At 47.2% G+C, this 13,819-nt stretch overlaps 1 protein-coding gene across 4 annotated transcripts in view; it reads right to left on the minus strand.

The window, feature by feature from the left end:
• Positions 1–13,819, minus strand: part of MSI2 (musashi RNA binding protein 2) — a gene marked incomplete at its 5' end in the record, with an annotated part of 213,435 nt that overhangs the window by 26,134 nt on the left and 173,482 nt on the right. For all 4 annotated transcript variants that reach the window (XM_080629938.1, XM_080629939.1, XM_080629937.1 and 1 more), the window contains one exon: positions 10,210–10,284. In XM_080629938.1, the coding sequence (XP_080486064.1) occupies positions 10,210–10,284 (75 nt within the window). The remainder of the gene's footprint in view (positions 1–10,209; positions 10,285–13,819) is intronic.

A 13,819-nucleotide genomic window follows, 5' to 3' on the forward strand; every position in this document is an offset into this window, starting at 1 on the left:
AACACCCATCCTTTAGGAGGTTCACTTGATCTCCCAGGGGACAAGTGCAAAGTCTGGAATATAAAATCATCTGCAGGTTGAGTGGGAAAAGGAGAGGGGGAAAAACCGACCCCCTCTTTTCAAACACGGTTACCAGCAGCTTTGATCAGCACTGAAAAGCTTTGCGAGGCTCAGAGCTGTCATTTCAAATGGGTTCTCGCTTGCATTATTCTTTCCATTAGGCAGCGTTATCCTCTTTGTAGGATCTTTAGGCTTCATTTCAAAAGTATCAGAGACTCACACCCATGAAGCAGAAGAGCCTGGTGGCTTTTTTTTGGGAGGCAGGCAGGCGTGGGTCCCATTTACCGGACAGAATGTAGCCTTTACTGGTGAGCACGCAAGAGGGAAAGCTCCGTCCCAAAACAATCCCTTTATGTTCAAACCCTTCATCGTTCAGGCCTCTCTGTCTCAGACTCCCCCCCAGCTTTCTATAAGGAAACAAGAACGAGAAGGAAAAAAGCCCTGCTCCCATTTGAAGCTTTAGATTAAACGCTCAATGTTTAGAGAAGAATATACCCAGAGAAATCAAGTTTCAGCGAGAATTGATGAAAGATCGGGATTCTACCAATCATTCGCAATTCATTATCACAGTTTAGTAGCAATTAACTCTTTGGGATTTGATTGAAGACTCTCCCTAAGCTCTCCCACAGCTCTTGCTGTAGGAATTGAACGCGGAGGCGATTCCAAGCCCTGCTTGGAATGTCTCGTGTTTCCCACCTGGCTTGTCTTTAAAGCAGTGGGATAGCGGCATCCACACAGCAGCAAGCAGAAGGGACGAGGCGAGGCGCAGGGCAGACCTCCGTGGCAATGAGAATTGCTTTCCTAAGCTTTTGATCAATTCTATTAACACTTTTAGCACCTCCAAGCCCACCCAGAGTACTTGCTTGTGACAGCCCCATTAAGTGCTTCCCTTTGTCTTTATGCGCTGTGTTACATCAAGCTTATTAAAATCTATTTCACCAGGTCAGAAAATTAGTGAACTTCAGCTACAGCCCATCACGCATAATGGAAGCCTCATTAAGCAGCTCGCTGCAGCTAGCCAAGGCACAATCATCTCCTGCTTAAAATGTACCGTGCGTGGCAAGACTCTGTAGAATTCCCCATGTCAGCCACTGTAACGCGCTGCACACCGGATGCATGTTTGCAGATGGATGTTATTATGAACAAATACTTCTGCTTTGGAATTTCAACCAAACAATAAACCCCAAATAGAGTTCATTTCAACTTGGGCACTTCCACTTTATGTACAGCAAATGACCCATTTTTCAGCTGTTATCACTCTCAGGCCAGGGGTTTTAAAATGAGAATGATGCACTTTTGCCCAGTAATTACTTGATGCATCAGTGAGACAAAGGCTTGTTTGTCTCCACATTATCGTTCTGTGTTGTTTCAAGTGCAATAACCCCTTTGAGGTTATTTCACTGTGCAGAAAACTGGGAAACTTCTCAAAGGCAAATAGTTTATTCTAAGAAAACTATTTATTCAAACAACCGCAAACCAAAAAGCCGAAGCTGGGAGCTGATGGAGTTTATTTACTCTACTGAGAAACTGCTCCCATCCTAAAGCCGCTTCAAGGCATCTGCCAGACTTCTGTGATGTGTCCTATGAAAACGATGCCTCCCACCAGTCAATCTCAAGACGTAATCTGGATTCTCCCTAATTTAGTCACTGGTGAAACACAGAGAATTATGAGCTTGAGGTGAATGCAGCTGATGTGGGTGAAAGAGAAGCTGAACCAAATGGCCTCCTGAAAGCAATTCTGGTTAATACCAAGCTGAGCACTCCGATGAAAGCATTTCTCATTTGAAAGCCCAAAGCCAAACATTTACTATTGATTTTTAATAAACCACGTAAGTATAAATGAAAGGACCGCTGCAGGGGGAGGAATACCTGTGAATTCACTGTACCCAGGCTGCCAGGCAGCACAGCAGCTCTGCATTTCAGTCACCTGCTGCTGAATGAACAAGGGCAGGTTAGATGGAACCACGGGAGGGAATATATATAAAGTTCAGCAAAGTGGCACTGATTTGCTTCAAGCTTCATTTCAGTTGCTTCGATGGTACAGAAAATGAGCTATTTGGTTAAACTGCTTGGTTAAATTTTTATGAATGACCTAAACTGGGTAAGCATTATTAAAAGACAGATCTTTGATGATGAGCAAAGGCATAGAAAGAACTAATGTCTGGAGGATGAAGGTGGAAAAATTCAATGCAGACAAGAGGCAAGTATGTAAAAGAGAAGAGAATTAATCAGGGGACAAGGTTATCAGAGGTAGGAAACTCTTCACAACCTATGTGAGTTGAAGTCGCAAGTGAATGCTCCTCTCAGAGAGATGCAGCAGCAACAGCCATGGCTGGCAGATAGGGAGCTTCCCACTGCCTCGCTGGAGGAACTGTCCCTAGGGATTTCCTAATCCACGTTATGAAAAAGGTTAGGGGAGAGGATTGTGATGCTGAGGCCAGAAACCTTCAGGACATCACTGCAGCGAGTACCTATTACCGCCTCTGGGCAAAGGAGGACTTGGACGCTTAATTAAGAGCTTGAAATCCGCCCAAGTGTGCTTGAAAAACATTCACATTTCAATGTTTTTGTGCTTTGAGGACAGGAATCTCCTTAAGTTCTCTGCAACCTCCAGCTTTACAGTTAAAACCTGTATCTACAGAGACATAAGGTGTAAAAGCAGCTAGCCATTGTGCTTCTGGCTAGCTCAGACACGTGGAATCCCTTACAGCAGAACTGGCATTAACCAGACCACATTCTTCTTTCTATAGGACTTATCCATGTTTTCTTCCATACGTGTGTGTTTGCATTATGCCTCCTTACTCTCGTGCATAGCCAGTCTCATTACACTTCCCAGTTGCTGCAGCTGGGGCCTGTTCACAGCAGGAACCATCACTCAGGAATTCTGTTGCTGCAGCATCACCCCAAAATGCAAAGAGTGTTTTTATTCCTCTTCTCTCCTCCCTGTCCCTTTATGATCACTCATTTTCAGGGCAATGACCCTGAAGTTTTAAAGCCTGTCCCGAACTCCACGCACGGATCAGTGAGCAGTTAATAATAGGACAATCAGCACTGAAGTTCAACGTTCAAGATGTTCTTATTGCTCAAGCAGTCACCCAAGGTATCAGAAGAGAAAACCTAATGAAGGATCTGGGCAGCTTTGGTCCTTAGCCTCATGAGCAGCCTTGCTCATGCAGAGAGGGCAGGAAAAGGGGACAGGCAGCTTTGTTACTGGCCACACTCTGCTGCCATGGAAAGTGGTGGAGGCTGGACCATTGACTCAGATCAACAGTGCATCCCTTGAAAACCTCACCTTCAATTTAACATCCAGAAACTATTTTAAGGGGTGGGAAAAATGGGACATGAAAAAGGAATTTTATGCAATTCTCTACATCACAAAAATGCAGCTCTTCCCAGACAAAATATGCCCAAGAGGCAAAGCACATAAACTCTGCCTGGCCTCAGGGAACATCTCCAGGTACCATTTTTTCCTGTGTCAAAACAAAAGCTTCTGTCACCTAAGCACAACTTGAAGGAACACCTTCTGGCTGGAAATTGATGGGTTTGCTATATTAATTTCTCAGTTTGCTGTCTGCGGTTCCAGCTGCTCCTCACTCCAGGGATGCACCTGCAAAGTGAATGGTCCCTCTTCAGCCTGCCCTCTGCCAGCAAAAAAACCCCCAGATCCTAATTGTAAATCAGGTCCAGCCTATGGGCTTTGTTTCCACTGATGGAGGCTGAAACGGAGAGGTTGAAGAGTGGTGATTAAGGTGGTTCCAGCAGATTCAAATGCACTTTGTAAATGCACTTTTATGCCATGCAGATGCAATAACATTTTAAGGGGACAAAACTAAGGCATGCAGCACAGGGATGGGCAGAGCAGATTTTAAGCAGTTAATGATTAGACAAAGGAGTGAGAAACATTCCCAGCTTTGCTCCGCATCTGGTACTGTTACAAGGCTTAACCAACGGAACAGACAATTTAAAGTATCTTTTATATTTCTCTCTCCTATTTTGCAGCTGCCAGCAATTTCTCCTTCTTTCTCAATGTTAAGTTTGATCATTAAGGTATCATGACCAGACAAACTTTGCTCCCATTACTAAATGCTATACAATCTTAGACTTGTGTAACAACGCTTTAAATGAGTGCTTTACAGAGCTGACTGTTACTAATACTGACTTCATTACTCCCTACTGGCAAAGGAGCCACGTGTAGGCAGCATCTCCACTTTAAAATCACTTTACACCACCACAGTGGATAGTTGGGTGCTTTTGCACATGGGAATGTGTCTCTGGGTCATTGAGGCACCATGTGCATCACACTGGGAGCCACACCTTGGCTGGTGAATCAGTCAAGTGCTGTGTGGGGTCTGGTTTATGCTCCTTCCAAGGAGCTGCACGTACCAACTCCTGGACCGTGCCAGGCCACACTCAGCAAAGCAAAGCTGCACCTCCTCGGTGTGGCCATTGCTCTGTGCCACCACAACCTGACACAGAGGGGATGGTAAGCTCTGCAGGATGCTAGCTCTACAAACTGTTCCTCCCATTCCCCCTGCACTCCCTGTTAAGAGGCTAATAACCAAGAGTGAGACCTGCAGGAGCCTGGTCTCATACTGCTGGGTGTCCTGAATAACAGATACAGGAACTTCCTTACCTCCCCTCTTCTCAGTCACTATGAAAAACAAGCCTTAAGCATGTCATTACTGTAGTAATTACCCTTGTCTTTGGTACCAGCTCCTTTTCCTCACCCAGAAAATAATGATTAGACCTACCAGGCAAGCATCACAAGTAACTACCACACCAGAACACCTCCGGCCAGCTCCTACGGCTGACAAGTCAACAGTTTGTGACTGCTACCAGGAAAGAAACCAAATTAACCTCTACAGATTAACAGAAAGATGGTCTTAAATACTCTTATAATAATGAAAACCATCAACTTAAGACTTCAAACTGATCTTGTGCTGTTTTCACAGCACCTAGCACGGCAGGAGCGTGACCCAAGGCTGGGCTCTGCAGACTATGGAGGACCAGTGTTAATAAGCAAGTGTATTTCCCCGAGCTCTGAGAAGTTTGTGGAAATATCTGGGTTTTCCCACCTCTCCCCATACACAAAGGTTTTAATCAGCTTTAACAAACAGACAAGCAAACAAACCCTTAATTAAAATAACCCTAATATTAAATTCCTGAGCTGAAGGCTTCTAAATAGCTTTGAGCATCCCTGAACATCCAGGTAACAATGGAGGATGGGATAACTGAGAACCCCGGCTGCCACTGCAGCCAGGGCCCTTCACAGCGACAGGAATCACCCGATTTTCCTTTCAATTTCCAAACAGCAGGAACAGATTCCTGCCCTTTAGTGCTGCAGAGCTGGCCACAAGGGTTTCTAATACACTTATGGGTTTGATGCTTAAACCCACCTCGGTCGCTGGCACGGTCTGCACTGACCACAGTGGTGCAACACTTTAACTGTGACCCAGCATCACTCCTCTCCCCCAATTACAAGTGCACTGAGTTTAGTTTTTGCTGTAAACACACCTCGTGCGTAACTGTTCATCTGCAGGTTCTTCAAACACCGGGTCACACACTGTGAGTGATGGTTGTTTTAGTCTTTTATTCAACTGTCATTGGTACTGGTTATTTGGTGCGTCCAAACCAATATATGAAACCTGCAAGCTAAGAGAGCAGCAACACAGCACAGCCGTTGTAAACAATTTATTATCATTTTCTACCTCAGGTACTTACAGGAGAAAAGGCATAAAAAAAGAAAAAAAAAAGGAAAAAAAAAGAAAAAAAAAAAAGAAAAGCACAGATGGACTATTTACAACAAATGAGAAAATTCACAATAGCAGAAATGTTTGCAAATCATGCACACCAGGACAAGTTCACAAAAGCAAAGCAATTCATAGCAAAAAACCCCAAACAAAATAATAAGAAGCCATACAGATTAAAGAAAAAATGCTATTGCTTGCAGGAAAGCCAAAAGAAAACTACCCAATTATTACATCAAGCATCTTTAATGAAATGAACAGCACAGCCGTGTATTGTAGAGCCTCTGACACTGACATTTTGAACAAGTGGATTAACAAACATTAAAATGCATTACAGTTCTACTGTAAGCATGCAATTTACTTCTCACAAACTTATGAAATGGGTAGAAACACTTCAAGAAAACCAGCATTTAAATAAGATGTGTGTTTGCTGCCCAAAAGTCAGAACCTGGTCTTGTTAATGAAGCCAATGGATGAAGCCATGGCCACATGCGCTTGCAGCTCCTCTGAGATTTGGGTGGAGATTAAGAGGTGCGATACAGCTGAAGCTGGCAGGGAAGAGCTCATCCCATGATTTGCAAGCAAAGGCTGGAATTAGAAGCAATTGCACAGAGAATGTGAGAGCATTACTGGTGACAAGGCATGGGGCAGGGCAGCAGCTCCCCAGGCCCTGGTTTTGGTGGCTTCTAGCAACCTGCTCTAGTGGAAGGTGTCCCTGCCTATGGCAGGGGTTGGAACTGGATGAGATTTAAGGTCCCTTCCAACCCAAACCATTCCATGATTCTATGATGATTATGAGAGCTCTAGAAAGAGCCACCAACCAAAGGGAATGGAAGAGGAGAAACCACATGTGGGTCTGCTGCACCCACAGCCACCAGCCACAGGGTGACACCTGCAGGCACAGGGCACTCATTTTGAGCAATTAAACCCTGTGTTGCTAATGATCCTAGTGACAGGAGACGCTGGTCATGATTTGTGCTACTGCTCAATGTCTCTGTGTTAACAAGAGCCAGTGTCCCTCTTTGGGGCTGTTTGTGAGACCCCCATCATCCTGTTTTGCTTCCACGATAAAATCACTTCTAAGAAGTTTGTGAGAAGTCATGCCTTCGTAACGCCCCTGATCCCCATCCTTGTGAGTTACATTCCAAGTGGGCATTAAAAACTCATCACAAAGCAGAGGAAAAAACCCCAATAAAACCAAAAAGGAAATAAAAAGCAAACTCAAAGCAGTGAGGATATGGAGCCTTCAAAAAAGAGAATTAAAGAGTCCAGTCATTCAAACCAGCCAGTAAGAGCAGCAATTTTTCAGTGGACATTGATATTAAACATGGACCACCCAGGCTTTGTCTCTCTCTCATTAGCACTGTAGTAAACCCCGATTAATTTGTTATGCATCTTTAAGAACTAGTTGATAAAAATTATGTCTTGTGAAATCGGCAAATAGTCTGCAAAGTGAAATAAGAACAGAAATTAATAGATTAAACTGAAAAGATAAGTCCCAGAAATTAAAAAAAAAAAAAAAAAAAGGACACAGAAAGGGAGTGATTGCAATAAAAAAGAAAAGAAAAGGCTTTGGACTGAGTTATAGAGGAAAAATAACATGATGGGAGGAGACAGAGCAGTCACCAAAGCGATTGCGTGTGTCTCGCCCATGCGGACAGGGAGCAGAGGAGGATGCGGGACTGGACCCATCCAGGGGACCTGCCAGCAGCTCCAGTATGGAAATTGAAATGCAAATAGATGGATCATGACATCTGTACCCTCGTTTCACTGGGACAGTGGTGAGCACCAACGGGACAGCTCAATTCAGGTGGGCATTCCATTAGGGATTTTTATTAATGAAGTAAATAGGCAGCACAACGCAAGGAGGACCCGGAATAAAGCCCAGTGGCAGGCGAGGAGCCTGTGGGATGGTGACTGCCACCAGCACAGCTCTGTGATGACACCCCCCAGGGACAATGAACCCTCCCAGGACAGCCCTGGCTCCAGCCCAGGCTGGTTTACTGCAGCACCGGCAGCAGAACAGGGCTTACAACACAACTGCACTGTAGCAGAAAGCACGGCCAGGTCTCCGTAACGAGCTGCAGGAACACAGCTCTGTATTTAGATGAATTATTTTATATCTACACTTATCATACACATCAGCGCAGTCGCAACCCCACTGCTGGTCAGGCACCGTGGAGCTGGGAGGCAGGCGGGGCTGCCTGGGATGCTCCTGCAGGAAGAGCCAAGGATTTCTCTTTTCCTATCAGACACCGAGCATTTGGGTAGACAGCTCATTAAAAACACAGATTTCAGCTTTCGCTCAGGTCCACACGTGCTCCTATCTCACACCCTGAGCCACAGTCATGCTGTGGGTGCCACGGGCAGTTCTGCAAGTGCCAGAACACTGTAAGGGAAGGGCTGGGGTGTTCAGGCTCTTTTAAGGTGGATGACTATGTGCTAGAAGCACGCTCAAGCTATTCATCCTGCAGCACTAAGTGCCTTTCCCCATGGCTGGTCGGTCAGGATGCCAACTCCATTCCTTCCCATGAGTGTCTGGGGGAAGAGTAGGTGCTGGATGCCACAGGACATGGCTCCCTCCACCAGAGAAGGGTGAGAGTGGCAGAGCCCCATAGACAGCTAGGACACAGCACGACACAACCGTGTGAGTGGCACTTCCACTGCCATTCCCATGGCAGGCGTGAGTAGCAAGTGCTGGCACATCCCCATCCTCAACTCCTGACTTGCTCCCTGGGCACCCTGGGCTGTGCTCCCATGGCACAGGGCTCTCTGCTGCCAGCATTCCTCCCTCCCAATGCCTGACTCCAGTGAGGACACCCCATCCTGCTGATGGGCATCAAACCCTTCGCATTATGCCTCTGGCCAGGCTCCTGCGCATCACACTGCTCTGACAGGTCATGGTTCTAAAGACCAGAGTCCCACATCACCTGGGACAAACCACCTAACAATGCTATGAATGGTTCTGACCGCTGTTAAGGAATAAATAATCTTAGTGGGACTGGAGCAAACAACACGGGCAGAGCAACAGGGCAGGGAAATCCAAGCAAGGCAACAGAGGACTGAGCATCTCCCCTTGGCTGCCCTGCTCCCAAAGGCATAACTGGTGCCTGCAGGTGGGTGCACCTCCTTTCCAGTGCTGACAATGCACTTTGGTTTCCTCCTGCCTATTCAATCTCTGCAAGAGACTGAAAACAACTGGCAAACAACTGGAAGGCCTGATTTGAAAAACAAGGCCCTTATATTAAAATGAGGGCTAGAGTCAAACGGTGCCTCTGCTGTCAGCCAGCAGACATGCTCATTTTAGACATGTTTATAATTAAAGTCATCTAAAAGCTGCCGATTTTCATCATTTAACTTATCAAAGGTACCTCTAATTCAGCTGTCTTCATACGAATCAGCTGGTACAAGGAAAGGAGGAGGAAAGTGTGAGACAACATGCGAATGCCTTCTGAAGCCTCCTCTTTAATTCAACTAACGCTGCACCCTGCCAGCCTGGACCTCTGCCACCCGCTTGTCACAAAGCTGGCTCTGACTGGGAGGGTGTAGCACGGGTGGGAAAGAGGCAGATGAGCTGTAAGTAGAGCCCTAGCATTTGTGAAGTGAAATGGCAATAAAACTCAATCCTTACAGCACTGCCTCCTTTGGTGTTGTCAGTCCTGCAAAAACCAGAAACTACCGTCCCAAGGACACTGTTTGTCTGATGGATGTAAATAACACGCATGCTTCCAACACGGTGTTTCATTCTAATGACCCAGAGCGAAACACGAGGCTGCATCTTCACCTCAGTGTGCCATGGGTAGAGCCAAGCATCCCTCCACATCCTCACCCACCCTAAAGGACCTTCCCATGAGGGTGTTCAGCCCCAGTTCGGTCCCAATGCTGCGGCTGCTGGCAGCCACATCACGGAAAGGGGCAAACCACACCAGAGCCAAACTGAACCATCAGCACAAGGCTAGAAACTGTGAAGGACACCAGAGGTATCAATAAAGAACACAGGAAGGTTGGACCTTACACTCCAAGACTTCATTTGTAATGAATACATACTTACCAGAGGACAGAATGGGAATGTGTGAGTTTGTGCGTGCGTCTCTATAATATACATGAAAGGAAAAGCCCATCAAAGGGAGGGTAATAGCTCTTAAATTATCTCTGTTGCTGTATGTTTTAAGAAGTTTGTTTTCAAATAACCAGTACCAATTTACACGTTAGCAAAAAATGGATTTAAAGGATGTATATATAGATATCTATTTTAAAATAGCAAGAGGATCTGCTGGTATGTGAGATGCTCCCTGCAGACCTGCCTGTCTCAGCTTGCAGCTATGGAGTTAAAAAGATAGGAGAAAAAGAAGAAAAGGAAGGAAAGGGGAAAAAAGCAAATCTGGACATGAAATGTACATACCTGGGAACTGATAGCTGTAACTGGGGGCAAATCCGGGATATCCTCGGCCATACGTTGCAACAAAATTTGGGTAACCTTGATCAAATGTAGAAAAAGAGAGAAAGAAAGAGAAATTTGAAGATTAATGAAGGTTTTTTGTTGTTAAATACAAGGCAAAATGGCATGGAGGATGGGTGAGGCGATGCTACAGAAGGTATCAAACCCCAAGATTTATTCTGCTCATGCCAAGCTGCCAAAGGTTTGGGTATTATCTTGAACAGAAACCCCTGGAGCTGGCTGCCCTCCCCACTCGCTGACTGCTGGGCTCTGTGCACGAGATCTGTCACTCAGGTAATTAACATGCACTTTGGTATCTCAAGTCCAAGGATTGTGCATACTTGTTAGCTGGAAGAGTAAATGCCAAATGCTAAGGCTAAACACATAACACAGGTTTGCTCTGACATTTGGAGAGCTTACAATGAATGTACTTTGCTTCAGAGCTATTGACAGTTGGAGATTAAGGTAGTAGTAATTCTTTATCCCGGGAGTGTGAAGGACAACAGTTAACACATCAAGAGTTGGAGGCAGCCACAGCAATGAGCCAGGGAGTCAAAGAGCTTTTAATTTTTCAGGAAAGTAAAACCCAGCCACGAGAAGTGCTTCTGAGAGCACCTTCTGAGATAGGCACAGAAACACATCCAACCTCGGGCAGCTTTTGAGCTTAATCATGAGAATATTGGTTAATAAAGATGCTCGAGTTACTGCATCAGGGCCAGGTTGGACGGGGCTTGGAGCAACCTGATCTAGTGGAGGGTGTCCCTGCCTGTGTCTGAGGACTGGATGAGCTTTAAGGTCCCTTCCAACCCAAACCACTGGAGCCCAGGCACACGTTTAGCAGCCGAGTGGCTCTTCTGGGGGGTCTCCTATCTCTGCTTTTATTTCTTCTTTAACACGCTCATATATCATACAGCTATTCTTCTGCCGCTGCAAGTCCCTCCGCTCCTGATGAGATTTATACATACATAGAACGTACTATTAATCATAACCTAAAACCAGAAGATAAAATTGCTTGGATGAATTTTGATTACGGGATTAAGCAGTGCCAGGGGAAAGCAGCCCTGCGAACCCGGACAGCACGCAGCGGCTTTCAGCGCTGTGTACACACTGCTTAGCCCCTGCTTATTTATTTCACAGCTCAACAGCTGGATTCCCTTAGAAATTAATCACCTCTGTCATTAAATCAGCTCTTTCGGAGTTAAGCTTTACAAATCTTTCCTCCTCTTTCTTTAAAAAACAACAATATTGATAAATGGATTGTTTGCTGAGTACGCAGTGCCATTAACAGCGCTGCGAGCTCCACCAGGAGAAACACCTCTGTCCTCTCCACGTGCAAACCACCAAGTTTTGCTCTGAGCCAACCAACTTCAGGAGCTGTCAGTGGGGTGCGGAATGCATCCAGGCCGGGAAGCTGGTGGCAGCGCTGCCTTGGGGGGGGCTCTCGCCTGCATCGCCAGCGCTCGGCACGCTCGAGGTCGGGCAGATGAAATCATAAATTTGTAATACAACATTACTTCAATTTTCCTCTTCATTTGCTGCTGCAGTGCCCAGCTCTGCTCTAACGAGTCAAAGCCGGAGCCGCGCAGGGGAAATTGCCTGGCTGAATATCAATAGCGCATTAACACCGTGCCCATGTGGATGCTTCATCAAGCCAAATTATGGCCATGCTGACCTACCCACCATTCCCATTAGATGCCATTCTCATCCCGCACTGGGCACCGAGCAGTTTATTTGCTTCAGGAGTCCTGGGGAATGATCAATCTCTAATCATCCCTTGTTGCTACACCAAACCCCAAGTTTTGCCTGGATTACCTCCTCCAAAGTGAGAACCCCCTAAACTCAAAACCAACAACCAAACCTGCTTTCCCAGCACCACTTCCACCCAGCTCCTGCCTCTGACCCCAGCGGCAGCAGGTCCAATGCACCCATCCTGCAGGCTGGGTGGCCATCAGCCCATCACGCTCTTGGTGGACAAGGATCCTGGAAAGACAGGAGACCCAAGATGGACTCCTGACTCCCCTCTATCCCACCCTCTCCAAAGCTGACCTATCTCCTGCTCCGTGGGAATTAAAGAGCAAGGCTGTGGCTGTGTTTGCAGTGCTGCTGTGGGAGCCTGGGGGGGTCATTGAGCTGTGCCAGCCCCCAGGAATCCAGTGCTAACGAAAGGCTCCCCATCCCAAATCCTGCCTCAGAGGCAGCTGCTACTCTATTAAACACAGCCTGATGGAAAAAAGGAATGACTTTCTTTGAAGGGCACAAGCTTCTTTTATGCATGACTTCAGCCTACCTAGACTGAGCGTGTGCAGTAACGCAGAGCCTGCTCTGCCTTGAGCCTGGTAGAGACCTGAAACCTGGTGCTCATACAGACGCTGTTTCAGCTGGCTGGGAGTGTAAGTTTTATGTGCCGAGTGCTCCTGTCCTGGGAGGGGTTTGCAAGTTAAACAGAGCCCAACTTTAATATTAAACACCAGCAGGTCCAAGACGCCCACTGCCAGAAGAAGCGAGTCCTGTGGGGCCCCAGCTCAGACTGAGCAGTGCTTCAGCTGCCTCCAGAGCTGAACCCCGTAACAGCAACCATGATGTCCCACAGCAAGCTGCTTCAGATGGGAGGGGAGGCAGAGACAACTCCTATTATCCTTGCTCCTCAGTTGCCTTCTCTTCTCTCTTTTTCCAAGTTTTCTGTCCTGAATGGAGGGGCAAAAAGCCGTGGGGCAATGCAGTGACACCCGCATGCCCCTGGGTGACAGAGGTGAGGCTTCTGGGCACATGGCAAGCTTCTGGACCACTGAACATCCCCCACTCAGCCGCAGATGTGTCCCGCCTGGGAGGGGGTATACGGGGCCTCTTCACGAGCATCCCTGGTGCTGGGGAGCAGCTCTTCAGGCCGGGTGGGCTGCCAGGGAGACAGAGATCCTGGAACTGAACCCACGCCAGCTTGTTCTTTATGCAGAGTGGCTAATGGATGTCCCTGGCCTCCCCTGAGCCTGTGTGTGTCCCATCAGCAGACAGAGCCTGAGACAGCCCAGGAGCAGCCCTGGCAAAAGGCTGAGTCTGCCCACGCTCCCCGAGTCAGAAAATCCTTTCAGAAGAACACTTTAATTTTGTTCCAATCAACCAAATCATCAGAGAAGCGGCTGCCTACGCACCTTTAGACCCCGGCTGCTGCAGGCTCCTCGGGGAGGCTGTGATTAATGAAAAAGACCAACTTCCTTAATAGCTTCGGAGGGAGCCGCTCCCCGCTCTTTCCTTTGGGCTGTCTTGTGCGTTCGTTCCTGCCATTCCCTCCTCTGCCCATGAGCAGCATCTGGAGAAGGTGACCTTGAACAAGGGCTTCTGGAAACAGGTATAAAAATCCTCCAACAGCAGCCCCAGCCGCTCTGTTCCAGTCCAGCAAAGGAGGAACGGGGCAGGGCTGGCACCAGCCTCCTGGGATCCTTGGCTACTGCAGACGCTGCCTCCGGCGGGGCATTACTTTGTGCATCTCATCACTTGATGGGTTAATTACCCCCCTCTCCCTGTGGGATGGGGCCCTACCTCGAGCAGCTTCAGGGCTTGGGAAGGAGCAATTCGGGCT

This window comes from Psittacula echo (assembly GCF_963264785.1).
Source record: "Psittacula echo genome assembly, chromosome: 15".
Taxonomy (NCBI): domain Eukaryota; kingdom Metazoa; phylum Chordata; class Aves; order Psittaciformes; family Psittacidae; genus Psittacula; species Psittacula echo.